This window comes from Panthera tigris, chromosome C1 (assembly GCF_018350195.1).
Source record: "Panthera tigris isolate Pti1 chromosome C1, P.tigris_Pti1_mat1.1, whole genome shotgun sequence".
Taxonomy (NCBI): Eukaryota; Metazoa; Chordata; class Mammalia; order Carnivora; family Felidae; genus Panthera; species Panthera tigris.
Window position 1 is genome coordinate 148,289,766 of NC_056667.1, and position 19,572 is coordinate 148,309,337.

Consider the following 19,572-nt stretch of genomic DNA (forward strand, 5'->3'; position numbering starts at 1 on the left):
AGAAAGGAGGACCCAAAGTATCACACTTACAGCAGCATTGTCCTGACACATCCTATAGTATTAATACCTGTTCTTACTCTCTTAAAAATAATTTATGTTCAAATGTTGGCTCCTGTTCTGTGAACTTGCTAAGTGAAATAACCAATGTCTGTCAAATGTAAAAGGAGAATGTCAGTAGGAAATGAAGGTCATCTTAATTATCTCAAAACCAATGAACCAATAAAGCGTCAAATATTGTAGAATAAACAGTGATGGCTTTCAGCAGAGTTAGACGCAAGATAAACATTTAGAGAGGTCATTGTTTGTCCCTTTTCAAATGTGACTTGAGAACTACCTTGGCATTTTAATTGTAACTGAGCATATCTATAACAACCTAAAAGGGGAAACAATGAAATGTGCCATCAAAGTAAGTGCTTAGAAATTTTCTGTTTGGTTGGTGCCATTACTTTGTCCAGCTACTTAAGTAACATTTAATTAACTGCACTTGACATGGTGTCCTCCTGGTGGTAAGAAAGAGTGAGAATGCCTACCAAATCCTAATGACTTAAAACTCAGCCAGTGAGTTTAGTAACTATCTGATCAAAGAGATTAAGTCTACTTTAAACATATAATAAACCCTTCAAATGACTTCGGATTAAATCAGATGTTTTAGATAAATGAGAGATTAGGGCATAGAAATAAGTGTGATGTTAAGGCCACCAGGACCATTACATTCTTGTGAGGAAAAGAGCAAGATTTTCCATTGATTCACAGTTTTCAATGAGGTTACACACATTGTAGAAATCCTTTTATGTTAATAGGATAATGGAGCTTAAAAATCATCAGTCTCTAGAGTAATTTCCTGACACCTCAGATCTTCCCCTTACATCTTCACCACGGTGGTCAATGGCACCATCATCCACAAACATGGTGGTTGCTCAAGCCAAAAACCTATTCCTCTCTCACCCCACATCTACTAGCAACAATTCCTATCCTCCAAGGGATCTTTGAATTTCTCTCCTTGTCTCTATATTCACTACCCCAATTCAACACTGAAGTAGCCCCCAAACTGGTTTCTCTGCTTCCATTTTCTGTCTTTCTCTAAGCTGCTCTCTATGTAGCAGCCACAGTTATTTTTTAAAATGTAAATCAAGGGACACCTGGGTGGCTCAGTTGGTTGAGCTTCTGACTTTGGCTCAGGTCATGGTTTGTGTGTTTGAGCCACAATAAAATAAAATAAAATGTAAATCAAACAATGCCCTTCATCTCCTTGAAGTCCTTTTGTCATTCTATACCAGGACTATAAGCTTCACATTTTTGCATTCTTCCTGCCCCCTCTCCTAGGATCCCCTCAAGCCACACTGGTCTCCTTTTTGATTATTAAACATGGCAAGCCTTGGCCGGCCTTTGAGCTTTTACACTAGTAGCTGTCCCCTGGCTGGAATGTTCTTCCTCTGCTCCTCCAGAGGTTTGTTTTTTTTTTTAAGTTCTAGCTTAAACATCACCTCTTTGGAGAGCTTCCCCTGACCGTTCTGTATGAAGTAGCAACCCCAACCCAGGTTGTTCACCATCACATCACCTATCTCCTCAAAGCTATGATCGCAACTATAATTACCATGTTTCTCCTGTGTGTGCGTGTTTACTGCCTAGTGTAGAAGCCCCAGGAGGAGTAGGGACTGTGCCTTGGTCTCTGCCACAGCCCACGTCCCTGATGCAGGTGGCCCTCAATACAAATCCAGCAAAGTGAGCACTAAACAAACAAATCAACTTACAGATTGCTCTGCTGAGACACATAGTTGGCTTCTATTTGGAAGAATTTGGGGCTCAAGTGCGTGCCAATTAGTAAAGGTGACTGAAGAGCCATTGGACCATTCAAAGGAAACTGGAATTTTATTGCTGCTCAAACCAATCCATGTTTCTGATGCATTTTCTGTAAGAGAGAAATGTAAACTACAGGAATCCTATTAATGCAAAGGAGATAATGCACCAGGCCTGTTATAAATGATTTCTTCTTTATTTTTTCATGTGATAAAACCTTTTAAGTCTCAGTATAAAATATCTACTGAAACCTGTTCCCCCTATACTATCCCATCTGCTTGACTCAGACCTTGTAAGTGGGGCAGAGTATGAGCTAAAGCCAATGCAAGGACAAAGCTTAAGAGCAAGTCAGATTGCTGGGACTCTAATTAGTTCCTGCTACTGTCTGAAAAGTATATTTGATCAGTATGGTTTTGCTTTTGCCTAGATAAAGGAAAAATAGGAAGGTCAATTGGATTAGGAAAAGGACCTTTAAAAGAAAAATCTTTACAATATATTTTTTCTTGACTTCTCTCTCTCTCTTTTTTTTTTTTTTTTTTTTTTTTTGCCATGGGAAAAAGAGGAGCAGAAACTCTTAGAAGCATTAAAATGGGAGCAATGGGGTTGCCAGAAAAGTAAATAAAGTTTGACAGCCCAGGTAAGGTGAAAAGACCCTAGGAGGCTGAGAGAAACGTTCAAGTGCCCCTATTGAGACAGAGGCAGCCACAGGATTCTTTTAATCTCAAATGCAGAAGGTGAGAAAAAGTGACAGAGAGGATTTTTGTTTTTACTCGAAACTAAAACCTAACTTCCAAAAGGTCACCAGTGTAGACTCTGTAGATTTTTTTTTTCATTAAAAAAAAATTTACTCTAACTCAGTGATTTCAATGTTTTTCAGAAGAATTCCATGTCAAATACAAGACACAGGGGGAGGCCTGCTCTGATGCACGGAAGGTGGGTGCAGGCCCAGGAGCTCAGAATTCCTGAACCATGGCACACAGCTTGAAAACCACCAAACCTTTCACTGGCTACAGTTATTAAAATCCAATTATTTATCTAAGGAATTCCATTACTACTTAGATCACATGACCATAGCACATGACTGCTATCTAGTGGCCATAAAGCTAAATTACAGGTTTAAGTTTCATGTTGTTTTTTTTTAGTGTTTTTGGAACTTCAGATATATATACCATAAATCATCACTTTTACATAGCTTAACTTCTTTTCAACTCCACTAATAAAGATAGTGAGTACATTATATTTCATACCTCTTAGTTCAAAGACATGTGGCACTTACCATCTCCAAGGAGGGTTATAAGAAACTCCACCTGTGCTAATGAAGCAATGTTTATTAATGTGCTGTTGTCAGACTGGCAAGAATGCAAAGCTTCCTTCCAGGTCTTTTTTTCTTTCTGAAGTTTATAGCAGTTACGATTATGGGGATTCCAGCCAGGCTCACAGTAGGTAGTGTAATATTTCCAAGCATCTTTTTCTTTTTAAAACAATGAAAAACAATGTCATTTTCCACAATTTTTAACATGTTACTTGTTAGCCTTAATAGAAATTGCCATCAATATATGATTATTTTAAAAATTTGAAAAATAGAGACATATGAAACAATAACATATAAATCATCTACATCTTCAGAGTTGAGAAGGATTCACTATAGGATCTAGATCTAGATTGAATGGATCTCAGTGCTTTATTTTACAGATGAGCTAAGGTACAAAGAGGTAAGGAGACTTGGTGAAGGTCATAAGACAAAGTGAACCGTCAGGGCTAGATGTAAAATTTAGCAGTCAGAGTTCTGCATTTAGAAAAATTTTTTACACCAAAAATGAGTATTATGACACACAATATAAATGGTATTCCGAAGATTTTATGTACAATATGTAGATATTTATCCTCAGCTGAAAAAAAGCCTGAAATTCTGGTTACTTCCTCCAAAGCAGAGTTGACAAATAGCTTTCACCTTTAGGGTATGTCTGAGTGTCTGTGTTGTCCTTCTGGGTTCATATGGACCCTGGGTTAGACTTACAGAACAGTTCCAGGATGCTTTGGCACTAATAGGGAAGGCAGTGGTATGCATACGAACTTTTGGCTCTCCCTTTCCAGAAGCTTGTCCCCAACCTGGTAATTAGCATTTTTACTTTATTTTATTAACTACAACTGAGTGCCTCCCTTAAGCACTAATTTAGTTAGATATAGCTCCACTGCTATTTGGGAAATGAGACATTGTTTTAAAATTGCTCTGGGATGCTGAGCGCAAATGATATCTAAATATTCAGATATCATCTACCCCAGTGGTTTTCAACCAAGGGGTCATAGAACCCCTTTTGAAATTAAAACCATAAACTTTGCTCTATGGGTAAGATAAAAAGATAAAATAGAAATTTCTCTGATTGAAGCAGGGTGGAGCCAAGCAAAGAACCTTCAGATCCCAGAAACAGTTTGAAGACACTGGACTAGGTCACTGAAAGAATTTGTTAAACCTGAAGCAACGGCAAAGAATCCAAACTAATTTAGCTTAATTACCCTCATTTGTGGTCTTTGGGCTTCAATTAGTAGAACCTTAGAGTAAATAAAAGAGAAGAAAAGAAGGATGGCAGGAGGGCATAAGAAAGAAACGAGTAAGAGAGGAAGAGATGGAAGGGAAGGACATAAATAGCAATAGCAATTTCAGCATGTTCTTGACATAGTGAAAACTCTACATAAAAAAATGGCACCATGCTTCCCCCCCCCACACACACACCCTGATTCCACCATTCACTTAGGGTTAGCCACTTAAAGGAAAATGAAAGTTAACGTCTGATTGTAAGGAATAATATTTAAAAATGATAATTCTAGGGGCGCCTGGGTGGCTCAGTTGGTTGAGCGTCCGACATCGGCTCAGGTCACGATCTCGCTGTCAGCGAGTTTGAGCCCCGCATCGGGCTCTGTGCTTCCAACTCAGAGCCTGAAGCCTGTTTCAGATTCTGTGTCTCCCTCTCTCTCTGCCCCTCCCCCACTCATGCTCTGTCTCTCTCTCCCTCTCTCTGCAAAAATAAATAAACATTTAAAAAATTTATAAATAAATAAAAATGATAATTCTTTTTATTTTAAATCTGGAGTTCCTAATTATGCTGGTCATGATTCTTCTAAATATGGTTATGTTTTTATGTCTACTTTCTGAGTTAAGACATTAACTCCCACAGAAACTAAAAAGAGCCAGGAGACCTTAAAAACAAATAATTGGGCTTTAGGTATTAGATTGTAATTAGGTAGTATTTAAGTCTTAGTTGCACATAAAAGTTTGTATGTTATTTTGAGGAGGATGGTTATAAGAGACTCAGAGTATGGTAGGAGATCAATGAAGTAAAGAATTTTATAAAACTGTGTTCTAATTTATATTTAATTTCTAAGGTAACCATCATTAAAACTCAAAACTAGACTAGAAAAGGAAGCATATCTTGTTTTTCTAACGCAGAACAACTCAATTAAAGAAATTAGAAGAAATTAAAGAAAAAGCAGCAGAAATTGTCTTCTATGCTTAGGTCCTTTGCTTTGGTTTTTAGTAAAAACCTAAATGCATTTGTTAAATTCGTGGTGCCTTTGGAATAACAGATATTATCTGCTTACATATTTTTATTCATGTAACTATAAAACCCAGCCCTAGCTGCTTAAATTGTGAATTACTAACAAAAATGTAAATGAATTTGAATACATTGAGATGACAAGTAAGCAACTCATAAAGCCAAATTAAAGTAAAATCACTTACCAGTCACTTCTTGATCACTGTGGTTTAGATACTTTTTACATATATAAGGCAAGGTGGACCCACAATCCCGACTTTGCCAGGCATTTGGCATCAATGAATTCAATGTTCCACAATGATACTCAACAAATGGCTCAAAACTTATTTCTGAAAATACAGTGTATGTGTGTTTAATGTTAGAGGCAAAAGTGGTTAGTTTAAAATATATTGATGTCATTTTATTTATTCAAGTATGATATATTTGACATATGTAAGTGTGGTGTTTTAGCATCAAGGAGATAGCTCTTCTCTGGCATGTGTGACAAATCCTAGAAGATGCTATATTATATCTATGATTTTGCAGTTGAAGTCCAGACATGACAATGAAATGATTTTTCAAAGATAGCAATAGCTGATTTTGTTTTAAAGAAATATTTGCAGTTTGTTGCTATTTTTTAAAACAGCTGACTAGAGTCTTGGCTCTAAACCAACCCTCCTGCAACCTTGGAGAAACAGCTTACCTTCTTGACCTCCATTTTCTTGTCTGGAAAAGCTTGCCTTATAGGAATTCAGGCAAGCTTAAAAATGTTTATAAACCACTTTTAAAATAACATGACTTCTATATGTGTGGGACATAGCTGCTGTGTAAGGCTGTGGGATAATGCTACCCATCAAAGGCACATAAAACACTGCAGGTACCTGGGTTCCAGTTCAGATAGTTGAGCGGCGTTCTATCAGACCACTGCCAGCCAGCATTTTCATCCAGTTGATTCAGACCTATCCACATTTCCACCGCTTCACTGCCCAAGTGCTCTAAAATGAAGAGAAAAATAAGAGTTTGAACACGAGGAAACAAACACCCCCCTCCCCACAATGATACAATTCTTTCTTGTTTTCTCATTCCTGAAGGATATAGTCATAAATGAATTGCAGTCAATGACAGAGAAGGGTTTTAAGTGCTACTAAACCCCACTCTGATGCTTCAGAGTAACAAAGTCAGGCTCTGGCATCTTGAGAAACACCGCATTCTTATAAAGGCTCACTAACAGCAGTTCTTGAGCTGTGAAGGGCTTAATCTAAGCATCCAGAAGTGCTGCCTTTAAAGGATCATCAATCCACCCAAGAGTGCATGGTTGCACATCTGAGACCATCTGATTTGCATGAACTCATGCAATTAAGGGTTTTGGATGGGGGAGGAGGAAGTGTCCAGGAAGTCCACTCCAGAAAGTGCCCCTCTGTCTGTCCTCTCTTGCTATGTGTTCCTGGTAGCAGCTTTGGCTTGGAGGCTCAGGACTGCAGTTTGCTGAGGTTACCATAGGCTCCAAGTAAGGGGAATAGGAAGAAGTGATGTTAAATCTGTATAATGGGTATATGTGTGTGCACATAAAATTTTCTGTATTTTTCAATATTTTTGAAGTATTTCACAGTTAAAAAATTAAACAATGTAAGGAACTTTTTTTATCGGGATCTAGCAAGGAAGAGAAAACATAATTATTGTTAGTGAATGGAGACGAGTCCTCAAATTTAAGAAGGTATGCCAAAGCAAGCAGCAATGGGGGTGGGGTGGGACAGCTGTCCAGTGTGAGAGCCAGTAGGAGTTGTGTGACTAAGAGGAGAAGCATAATCCAAGGGACCAGAGTATCCAGGCAGGCTGGAGCCATACAATGTTGCATCTTCAGCTGGGATTGGGAGAAGGCTTTCTGTCAGGCTGCCTCTGTGGCCCCTGCTCCCAACCGCTGTGCCATAGCTCCTCACATTTTAATTTAACCCCATTTTTGTTAGAGATGCTATGTATAAACATGTATATTGGTATGCCTATGCTGAAAAACATGGTTCAAAATTAGAGAATTAGGGGAAATTTTTCTTTGGTTTTTCTTTTGTTACCTGAATTAAAAAAAATTATTCTAGAATAAAAGAAAATAAAAGAAATAAAAATAAATAAAAGCCAGCCCAAAATGTAGAAGGCAAACCAGGGAGAAGTATGTAATGGAAATTAAGGGATGGATATTTTTGATTGCATAAAAATATTATATAGTTGTTTAAATGATGCTTTTAAAGTATTTAAAATAATTAGAGATTTTACTGACATTGAGAGTAAAATGCAACCTACTAAATTAAAATATTAATAATATTTCTGAATTTGGGGATTATGGCTCCCCAAAAAGATAATGGATTCACCAAACTGATCATGTACAATGCCAAAAGGAAAGCCACAATAATTTCAAAATGATCTACACAGTGTATATTATAGTTTATGATTATATTTCAGTTATTTTGCTTTAAAAAATAAAAGAACTTCCTTTAAAATCCAACAAAATTTATTATAGGATACATTTTAAACAAGTCTCAGAAACTTAGTAAAAGTTGATTTCTCATCAGATCATGGAGGTAAAAAAAAATAAAAGAGACAGAGACTCAGTGAAAGTGACTAATTTTGTGACACTCTCAAATGTTGCCACTTAATCTTTTAATATATAAAAGGAAGCACTTTTCTCTTTGTCTTATGGTTCATCTGTATCAGAACCCAATATATTTGAACCAGATGCAGGGGACTGAGACTGAGGCCCTGGCAGGTAAGACTTGTGTCAGGAAAACTCATGGTTTATGCTGGTAGTTTCAGAATAATTACTAATCGCATCCCCTTTTATTCTAAAAAGAGTCTCAGTTTGAATGATCAATTGTATGACCACCCCAAGTATAAACACCAGTGTATTCACATAATAAATGAGTCAGCAGCATCCTCTGTGATTGAACATTTCAGTTACATGGTGGAAAACTGGAAGAACTTAACCCACTTAGGAAAGAGAAAAAATGGGGTTGTAATTCTGAGACGCCAGAAATCCCTAAACAGAAATAGCATACCATTCACTGGTCCCCCCTTTCCAAATTCCTGCGGCATTTACACAGAGTCTCTTTCTAACGTCATTTTGATTAGTCCTTTCAGTAACACTATCGGATTAAATAGTGGGCATTGTGATGACAGGAGGCGGCATGGAAGATGGATTGACAAGGTAGAGAAATTTTCCCATTTCATATCAGGGCAAATGCCAAGCAGTATTTTCAAATAACCTAATTAAAATATTAAAATATTAATTATTCTTATCTTAGAGGTATTTCAAATACCCTCTGTGCAGTTGTTTTAACAATACACACAAAAATCATTGGGTAATTTATAATGTGTGTTTAAGGTTACAACTGCTGTTTATTTAGCTTTACGACTACATTGGCTCACAGTTCTGTAATAATGAACTCAAACCTAAATTATTTTGGATATTTCTTGGCATTTGTGACAGCTTAGATAATTCCTTATAACTATTAATGTTCACCAGCAATTAGCAAAAAACTAGACTATTCTCATCATTAAAAAAATACCATGGTCAGAACAGGGTTCTGTCTTTATGAATAGACTTCTGTTTTCCTAAACAATCCCCGAAGTCTAATTATAGAATTGTGGTATTTAAATCAAAGTCTCTGACATATCTTACTTCTTTAATCATTATTCAAGTTTGATGAGTAAGTCCAAACCTTCTTATTAGAAATTCTGACAGTCAAGATAGGTAACAAGTATAATTCATAAATGGTATGCAAAATGTTTCTGTAAAAACCATTACAGGCTAATAATGATATTAGAAACTGGTGTTTTCCCTGCAGTATGACTCACTGAAATCAGTTTTGATCATAATTTCCCACTTTTGCCTGTCTGTGGGCAAAAGGGGCAAATCTGCCCTGTTCACGCATTTGTTACGTTCCTTCTGGAAGGTATTGATGACTTTCAAAAGCTTCCTCTTCCACCCGGTGAATCCACTTCCACAAACTTGTAGAGAAATAATTGGGGATCTATGCCCAAAGGTAAGTGCAGGGATGGTTTATAAGAGCAACAAATAAATAAAAACAAAATAAATAATTTTACCTATCTATCACTATCTAATAGTAGGGGGTTAGATAAATATATTCTTGGTAACCTATAATACTAGGTAACCATTAAAAACCATGATACAGACCTATATTTATAGACATGGGCAGATGTTCATTATATGCTGGTGCATGAAACAAGCGTATTATCAAACCGTGTGCATAGGTGTTAAATGGTTAACACACATTGAGTGTTTGTTATTTTCTAAGACTTCATCTGCATCATAACGTGTAATCTGTACTGCTAACAAGTAGCATGGCTATTATTTCCATTTGATAGGGGGGGATCGGAGGTACAGAGAGGTTAGGTCACTTGTAGGAGGAGCTCTGCTAGTAAGTGGTAGAGGCAGGAGTCAAACTCAAGCATATGGTTCTCTGGTTCCTGCTCCTAACCACCATGAAATAACTGCCTCCTGTATTTATTCAGTACTATTTTCCATAGACACTGTATATGCATGCATGCCTTCACATGTTTTGGGTTTTGTTTTTTTTTTTTAGAAAAACATGATTGCTCCTGGATTGTGGAATTATGGGATACTTTTCTATCTTTATACTTGAAATTTGAAGAATATTCTAGGGGTGCCTGGGTAGCTCAGTCAGTTAAGCATTCAGTCTTGATTTCAGCTCAGGTCATGATCCCAGGGTCATGACTCCACGCTAAATATGAAGCCTGCTTGGTATTCTCTTTCCCTCTGCCCTACTCATGCTCTCTCTCTCTCTCAAAAAAAAAAATTATTCTAGAATAAACATGTACTACATGTGCAATAAAATTTGAAAAAAAACATCAGAAACTTATGAGTCACTAATTTTGTGATATTTTCAAATGTTTCTAAAATTTTTTTAAAAGCTGTGTGTATACATCTACAAACATATTTCACCTATAAAGGAGAAGTAAGAGGAAAGTTTAGGTGATAGGTAAAACCCAAGATCCAGCCTTTTAGCATAACTCTTTGACATATTATTGTCTTATACTGTTAGTTAATATGTGTGTGCTTTTGCTTTTCCAACTAAATTTAAGTTCTTTGTCATGTAAGAGAAGGCCTATGTACCTATGCATACTGACTGACAGGTGAGATTTTGTTTAATTAATAAAGGACTTAGGGGTGCTTGGGTGGCTCAGTTGGTTGAGTGTCTGACTTCAGCTCAGGTCATGATCTCACAGTCCGTGGGTTCGAGCCCTGCATCGGGCCCTGTGCTGACAGCTCAGAGCCTGGAGCCTGCTTTGGATTCTGTGTTTCCCTCTCTCTCTGCCCCTCCCCTGCTCATGCTATGCCTCTCTCTGTCTCAAAAATAAATAAAACATTTAAAAAATTGAAAAAAATTAATAAAAGACTTATTCATTAATAGCAGCTGAATAGCTAAGATCTCCAGCAGAGCAGGAATCTGTATGTAAGTTTAGAAGTCTCCCAGATCCACTTTTAGAGCTGCAAATTCTCCGGGGTCCCTTGCTGGGGCTTCAATTCCTCTTCTCCAAGGGAGAGAAAATAAAGAATATATGCCCAGGTGCAAATGGAATGTCCCAGCATACAGGTCACAATTCTGGGTGTGAGTTGGCACCATATTAATAAAAGAAAAAATATTTTTAAGGGACTTTTTATTTATTCAGAATATATTTTTGCATACCTGGACATAACTGTTAACAAGTCATTTTAATTGCATTAATATCAGTGTGCATCATCCCCCTACTTACTCCTTATGAAGTTTTCTTCGTTCTCATCTGCAATACTTAGTAAAGCTCCTCCTTGCATCTGGCATGAAGAATGTGCTTCACTCCAGGAAAGAGAGGAAAGCAGGTTGAATTGGTAGCAAATGTGTGAATTGAGATCCTTCTCCCAGACAGCATCACAACCCACTTCTGCAGATGCTGAAAACAAAGTCCATTACAACGTTAACTATAATCCTATTTTATATAAACAACAAGGTATTTTTCTAAAATGAATTTGAATGGAATGATTCCAACTTCAACCTCTAAAACTTCAGTGCCTTATTGATTCTTCTTTAGGTCTTTATGATGAAATATACATTGTTATCCCACTGGCACTTTATGGTTCAACTCTTTCAAGATTTAAGGAAATTCAAGAAATTATCAATAAAGAAGGTCCAATCCCTTCTGGGAAAATAAGAGAAGGCATTTTTAAAAGGAGGAAATAGATGTGAAGTATTTGTGAAAATAACATCTGAGTTCCTTAAAAAGCAGTCATTTAGAGCTTTATACTGAAAGCATTTAAATGTTTATTTGAGACACATGCAAATGTTGTATCAAAAAGCCTTTTCCCCCAAATACCAAAATGCTAGGTGGGATAAAAGAGATACAGTTGAAATATGAGTCTGAAATGAACATAAGTTTTTAAATGAACCCTGAGAACAGGAACACTGATACTCAATTTAAGATAAAATTCTTTCAGCCAAAAGGAAGAGAAGTAAAATCCACTTGTGAAACATTGCATAGTGTGCTTAAAAGTAAATTTAATGAAGTGTGAAATGTGGATCTGAAGTCTAAAGTTTATTGAAATAACAGAAAATAAAGACCTACTTTGGGTGATTTTGCTAAAATTTTAAATCAATCCCCAAGATGAACTAAGCAGCCATAGTGATGACCTGAAATCAAATCCAGCCAAAGAATTTGAAGAAAATGTGAAAATGTAGAAAATGCAAAACATGTTACAGCATGAGTGTAACTGATGGACAGGCAATCTGCTAAAATCTAGAACATTATTTCCCAAAGTGTGATCCACAGAGTAATACAACTTCACAAGCTCTTTAAGAAGAGCTGGGACATAATGCATATATAACCTCCAAGTTCAAAATGTACGATAGCATAGAAAAGGCTCTGAGAAGGTCTGTAGTAAAGAAACAGCTCAATTTTAATTTGGTTATACCTCAAACTTACTTAACAATGAAATCTTTTTTGTTTGTTTCTTTTCTCCATAATACTTAGATGGTTCCCTTGGGAATGTGAAAATTTGTTTTCATGTCTGATTACAATGTGCTTTCCCCAGAACTGAGTTAGTTAAGTAGACGTTATTAAACCACATATAACTCTAAAGCTGTCTATAGAGTCTTCTGACTGATACATGAATTTATAGAAGGATCCATGATTGAAGGAGGGCAGAAGAGAAAGCTGTCATCAAGTAGGGGCAGAAGACAAAGCTATCATCAAGTAAAAATTAAGGAAAGGAGAAGAAAGGAAGGAGGAATATTTCAGTAATCATTCTTCTCTGGTGTCTGAAATTTCCCCATTGAGAATGGGTTTTTAGAGATTGTCTTCAGTTAGAATGTTAGATCATCCCTGAGATGAACAACACAGTAAGTGTTAATAGACATAATAATAGACAAGCTCAGCCCTGTTCATCTGGTGTTCATCTCTCATGAGGCCATGAGAGAAGGGTAGGGGGTGGTGTCTACAGTTTCAATTTGCATAAAAATCATCTAGTAGCTTGTACAGAAAATGTAGATTCCTTGTTCTCAGTCCCAGGGATTCTGAATTAGGTCTGAGGTGGGATTCAGGAACCTGCATTTTAAACATATTCCTGATTCTAATCCAGGTGGTTCACAAAGCAAACACCAGCAAATATTGACTTGGAAGAAAAAAATTAAAGCACTTCCCAAGGAGTGCATGCAGGTCTCAGTAGCCCTTTACTACTAGAAGATAGTAGGATGTCAGAGCGGAGAGATGTAGGTAGAAGATACCAGAAGGGGAAATTGGGGGAGGATGTCAGGAAGAGAGATCTGGACACAGGGTACCTGCCTCTCATCTCCTGCCATAAGGAAAGATTCGATAATAAATCCTAATTATAAGTCTTCAGGCCACAGCCATATCATGATATGTAAAGGTCTGAAGGACACTTCAATTGATCTCATTCCCATTTTTGCCAAGAGTTGGGCCTGCCCTTTCAATGGACATAGACTGAGCTGTGTAGACACAGCTTTTTGCAATAACCTGCATCAGTTCCATACATTGCACAGTTGAGATGGGAGGCTTACAGGTGATCCTGTCTCTGCTGCAAATTACACAGCCCAGTTTTGTTAGATTGTCCTTTGTTTGGATTATCTGTGCCAATTCTTATGGTTAATCAAAAGGAAACTTCCAGTCAAATGTTTGCAACAGGTGCCTATATTCTTCTAACAAGTAAGTTCATTTGTCATTGAATTTTTTTATGTTGATTTTTTTTTGAGAGGGAGGAGGGGCAGAGAGAGAGGGGGACAGAGCATCTGAAACAGTCTCTGTGCTGACAGCAGAAAGCCCAGTGTAGGGCTCAGACTCATGAACCTTGAACTCATGAACCAGAAGATCATGACCTGAGAGGAAACCAAAGTCGGATGCTTAATTGACTGAGCCACCCAGGTGTCCCTGACATTTGGTTTTAACTAAAATATTAAGAATTTGTACTTCTGTGCAGTCAGACACAAGTCTTCTCTCTTCTTCTCTAGGTAGACTGTGTGTCACTCCACGGATCTTATTTGAAGGTTGTATGGTAACAAATGGGATGAAAGTGCTACCCTGGGCCTGGGCACTGGGATGTGCTGTCCTGATTTCCCTTCAGGATCGAAGGCCTTATTTCTGCAGCTGTCAGCAGACACATTCCAGTATTAATTAGACCTTTTTCAAGGACTGCCTTTGCAGAAGTCACTTTCCCCAATATCTCCTTTTCCAAAGGCAGCCTGCAAACTATGACTGGTCTGTGCAGGGCTATAGGTCCCTCCTCTCACCTCAACTGGGAGTAATTCCAGCCTGAGAACTTCTCATAGAATCAGTCTAGGGGTCACCAGGCCTGCATCACAGTCCTGCACAATGCTACTTTCTTCCCTTGCTTTCCACATGTATTGATCCTTGAACATTCCCCAAGAGACCTGCTGTTCATCTCTGCCTCAGAGACTGCTTCCCAGGAACCCACTTGGCATAGGCTCCCACCTTGGCCTGGAGTATTAACATTTACTTATTCTTATTTTTCTTGCTTCTTCATACATAGTCTCTCTTCCCAAGCCACTGAAAATCACAAGATTGAAGGCTGGTGTCTCAGGTGCATTTAATTATTCTTGAAAAATTCTAAGGGCTGGAATCATATTGTTATTTTTCTTTGCATCTATGGTTGTCTTTATACTGTTTCTTCTGTCACTAAATTATGAGCTCCTTAAGGAAAGCAACTGTGTCCTATATATCTTTGTATCTCCTACTATTTGATGAAAGAGTACAAAATATTTTTGCACAATGTTATAAATAGGTGATTCTCCCCTTCCCCCAAGTATACCTCTCTTCTAATGAACTGAAGTCTATTCATGTCAACGCTGATTTTATTATGGATTTTGACTGGGATGCAGCCATTCCTTTCCTCTGTTAACATGGCTGTTTTTTCTTCCCTAAGGATACAGCCTTGCCATTGTCCCAAGTCAACTGTCTCTTGCCACTTTAAAAAATTTTTGAGTTCTTCAAAAAAAATTAATTCTCATATTATTAGAGCAACTCCAAGCTATAAAGTTATTATTTTCTCTCTATTTTGTCTTTATTATTATTATTATTATTTTAAAATATTTATTTACTTTTGAGAGAGAGAGTGCAAGCGGGGGAGGAGCACAGAGAGAGAGAGAGAGGGAGACACAGAATCCGAAGCAGGCTCCAGGCTCTGAGCTGTCAGCACAGAGCTCAACACAGGGCTCAAGCTCACAAACTGTGAGATCATGACCTGAGCTGAAGTCGGACATTCAACCAACTGAGCCACCCAGGCGCCCCTAGTCTTTCATTTACTCATCATATAGTTGGTGGGTATCTGCTCTCTGCAAAGTATTGGTAAATCTCATGTAAAAAGAATATCAGACCAAGTCAGGACCTCCTGCTGTACATTCCCAATGCCTTACAGGGCTTCTTGGTAGTCCTGATCACAACTGAAATTAAATGATGTATTTAATTTTTCTCATTAGTTCTCTGTTTTTCCTGATAAAATGTAAGTATCAGGAAAGTAGGTACCATGTTCCATCTTTTTCATGCTATTTCCCAAGCATACCCATCTGCATTTAAAGGGAATTGGGTAGAGGAGAATATACTATCAAAGGAAGCTGAGAAATGGTGGCCACAAAAGAAAGAAGAGAGCTAGTAGATGTGGGTCCTGGAAGCCCAAGAAAAGAGATGGTGTGAATTTTGTTACATGTTGCTAAATCTTTAAGTTGAGGACTGAGTCCATAAGTGAGCATGGAGCACTGTTTCAACAGAGGAGCCCAATCATTTGCCTTCTCTATGCCTGCACCCAACAGGGGAGCACAGAAAAGTCATTCTGATCATTTGATTATCAACCACCCTCAATACTTCCTGGAAGCACTGCTAGTTTTCTCTAGTAAGCTTGCTTTCCAGCAGCCACAATACTCATTTTACACTTTTTCTGTTGTCCAAACTTTTTGTTACTTCTTCCCCTTCTTCAGAGAGAAAGTCTACAGCCACTGGACCAGTTTTTCCTCATCTTCTCCTATGACCTAATCAATCAAACTTCTTGGACCTGTACCACCCTCTCCCTCTTCAGAAATTGTCCTTACATCTATGCAAGGCCAGTCTGTCCCATCTATGTTCTAGATCCTACTTCCTCTGTCTTCTGAGAGATCATATATACACAGTCAATTGCTTTCACTTTGCTGTATCTTCAACCTCTCTCTGTTAGATCATTTCCACATGTATTCAAAGATGGTCTAGTGTCTCTCATCCTCAAACAATAAGAAACAAAAATACTTCCTCCCTTGACCTCCCCATCCCAGTCATTGCCTTTTCTCTACCCCCATTAGTCAAATCCTTTTATACACATACTATCTTCAATTACTCATCTCCCATTTACTCATTCAAAAAAATAAGTTTTATTGAGATATACTTGACATGACATATAACTCATTTAAAGTATATAATTCAATGATTTCTAGTATATTCAAAGAATTGTGCAACCATCACCACAATTAGATTTAGAACATTTTCATCACTCAGGACCCATTAGTAGTCACTCTCCATTTCCCCCTCAATCCCTATCCCCACCTTCAGTCCAAGGCTGATCAGACTAATCTTGTCTCTGTCTTTATAGACTGTCGCTTATTCTGGACAGTTCATATAAATGGAATTGTATAATATGTGGTCTTTTGTGACTGGCTTCTTTCAGTTAGCATACTGTTCCTAGGAGTTGTCTATGTTGTAGCATGTACCAGCACTTTACTTCTTTTTATTGCCCAAAAATATCCCACTGTATGGCTATATTACATGTTATTTATGCCTTGATCAGTTGATAGACATTTGGGTTGTTTCCATTTTTGGGCTTTTATGAATAATGCTGCTACGAGCATCTGTTTATTGTATGGGTACATGTTTTCATTTCTCCTAGATACATACCTAGGAGTGGAATTGCAGGATCATGTAACTCGATGTTTAACCTTTTGAAGAACTGACAGACTGTTTTCCAAAGCAGCTGTACCCTTTTACAATTCTACCAGTGGCAGATGAGAGCTTCAGTTTCTCTGTATCTTCATCAGCACTTGTTATCTGTCTTTCTGATTGTAGCCATCCTGCTGGTTGTAAAGTGGCATCTCATCGTGGCTACTGTTTGAATTTCCCTGATGGCTAAAGATGAGCATCTTTTCATGTGCTTATTGGCCATTTGTAAATCTTTTCTGGAGAAAAGTATATTCAGATACTTTACCCATTTTTGAATTGGCTTGTCTTTTGATTATTGAATTAATTAGAATTCGTTATATATTCTAGATATAAAGTCCCTTATCACATATATGATTTGCAAATATTTTCTTCCATTCCATGGGTTGTCTTCTTATGTTCTTGATACTGTCCTTTGAAACACAATTTTTTTTAATATTGATGAACTCCAATTTATCTATTTTTTTGTTCCTTGAATTCTGATGTCATATCTAAGAACGCATTGCCATATTCAAGAGCATGAAGCTATGTCCCTATATATTTTTCTAAGAGTTTCAGTTTTATCTTTTCCATTTAAGTCTTTGATCTATTTGGGGTTAATTTTTTTATAAGGTGAGAGAGAGATAGGAGTTCCATTTCATTCTTTTGATTGTGAATATCCAGTTTCCCTTACTATTTGCTGAAAGACTATTCTTTCCCCATTAAATTATCTTGGCATCCTTATCCAAAGTCAATGAACCATAAATGTGGACTTGCAATTTTATTCCAGTTTTTTAAAGTTTATTTATTTATGTTTTAGTAATCTTTACATCCAGCGTGGGACCCAGACTTACAACCCCAAGATCAAGAGTCGCATGCTCTTTCAAGTAATCCAGTCAGGCACTCCTAGTCAATTTTTTTTGTTTGTTTGTTTTTACTCCTAGTCAATTTTGACAGTACTACATTGTCTTGATTACTATACCTCTGCATAAGTTTTGAAATTGGGAAGGATAAGTCCTCCAACTTTGTTCTCTTTTTCATTTCATTTTGGCTCTCTTGGATTCTTTGAATTTCCATATGAATTTTAGGATAAATTTTTCACTTTTTACGAAGAAGTCAGCCAGAATTTTAAAGAGATTGAGGTAATAGTGCCTTAGCAATATTAAGTCTTTTGGTCCCATGAGCATGGAATATGTTTTCATTTTAGGTCTTCTTGAACTTCTTTCAACTATATTTTGTAGTTTTAAGAGTATAAGTTTTTCACTTCTTTTGTTAAATGTTTCCCGAAGTATTTTATGTATTATTTTGGATGCTATTATAAATGGAATTGATTTCTTAATTTAATTTCTGGGTTGTTCAATGATACTGTACTGAAATACAATTGATTTTTGTATATTGATCTTGTATCCTATGAATGTGTTTATTACTTGTAATTGTTTTTTTTAATGGATTCGTTAGAATTTTATATGTACAAGATCATGTCATCTGCAAATGGAGATAGTTTTAATTCCTCTTTCCAATCCGGATGCCTTTTATTTCATTTTCTTGCCTACTTGACCTGATTAGAACCTCCAGTACAATGTTGAATAGAGGTGGTGACAGTGGACATTCTCATCTGACTCCTGATCATATGAGGAAAGCATCCAGTATTTCACCATTAATTATGTTGTTTGTGGGTTTTTCATAGATGCTCCTATTAGGGTGAGGAAATTCCCTTCTGTTCTTGGTTTTTAGTGTTTTTTTTTTTAATTCCATGAAGGGATGTTAAATTTTGTCAAATATTTTTTTTCTGCATTCATTGAAATAATCATGTGGCTTTTGCCCTTTTTCCTATTGATATGGGTATTATATTAATGGTTTTCAGGTGTTAAACCACTTTTGCATTCTTGGGATAAATCATGGTATACAATTCTTTTTGTATGTTGTTGAGTTCTGTTTGCCAGTATTTTGTTGAGGATTTATGCATCTACATTATGAGAAATATTGGTCTGTAATTTTCTTTCATTATAATGCCTTTGTTTGGTTTCAATATCAAGGTAATACTGGCCTCACAGAATGAATTAGGAAGTGTTCTCTCCTCTTCTGTTTTTCCATTTACTCTCTAACCCACTCAGTCTGGCAACTAGAGCACATCTTGTTAAGCCCATCAATGACCTCCATGTTGCCAAGTCCAGCAAACACTTAAGTTTCAGATCTTGTCAAATCAAGCCCGTCAGCCACATTTGGCAAGTTGAGCTTTCTCTCTTGGCAGATATACTCTCTTTTCTTGACTTTACATGCTTGGTTACACTTCTACCTCTTTGGCCGCCTAGTCTCAGTCTCCTTTGCTGGTTCATTCTTCTCTGGTCAAACTGAGTGTTTAGGTCTTAAGACTTGGGCCTGAACCCCTTTCTTTCTATTCTACACATACTCTAGACTATCTAATCCATTACTACAACTCTCAGATATTTAGAGGCCTTTACGTCTAACTGCCTAGTCCACATCTCACATGATTGACTGATATGTAACAAGTTCCAGTCTGAATGCTTGATTGTCTCTTCCAAATCTGTATCTCCATTAACTTAGCTATGCATATCAGAAACCTGGGGTCTTAATTAACATCTCATTTTCTCCCTTATCTCCTTTAAGTCTCTCCTTACCAGTGAGGAGTCCCACCTCCTGGTTAAAAATCTATATATGATTTTTCAGGCCTGACCATAGGCAATTACAAAGGTTTTACCTGGCAGACTTCATGGGGGAAGGATGCACTCCCACATCAGACTTGGCTCATAGCCAGTGC

At 37.2% G+C, this 19,572-nt stretch overlaps 1 protein-coding gene across 1 annotated transcript in view; it reads right to left on the minus strand.

Annotated features, from left to right (window-relative positions):
- PLA2R1 (phospholipase A2 receptor 1) overlaps positions 1-19,572 on the minus strand; it is a 120,789-nt gene that overhangs the window by 74,383 nt on the left and 26,834 nt on the right. The window contains exons 4-8 of the mRNA XM_042994545.1: positions 11,112-11,285; positions 6,209-6,322; positions 5,534-5,677; positions 3,074-3,268; positions 1,752-1,909 (exon numbers count right to left, since the gene is read on the minus strand). Coding sequence (XP_042850479.1) covers positions 1,752-1,909; positions 3,074-3,268; positions 5,534-5,677; positions 6,209-6,322; positions 11,112-11,285 — 785 coding nt within the window. The remainder of the gene's footprint in view (positions 1-1,751; positions 1,910-3,073; positions 3,269-5,533; positions 5,678-6,208; positions 6,323-11,111; positions 11,286-19,572) is intronic.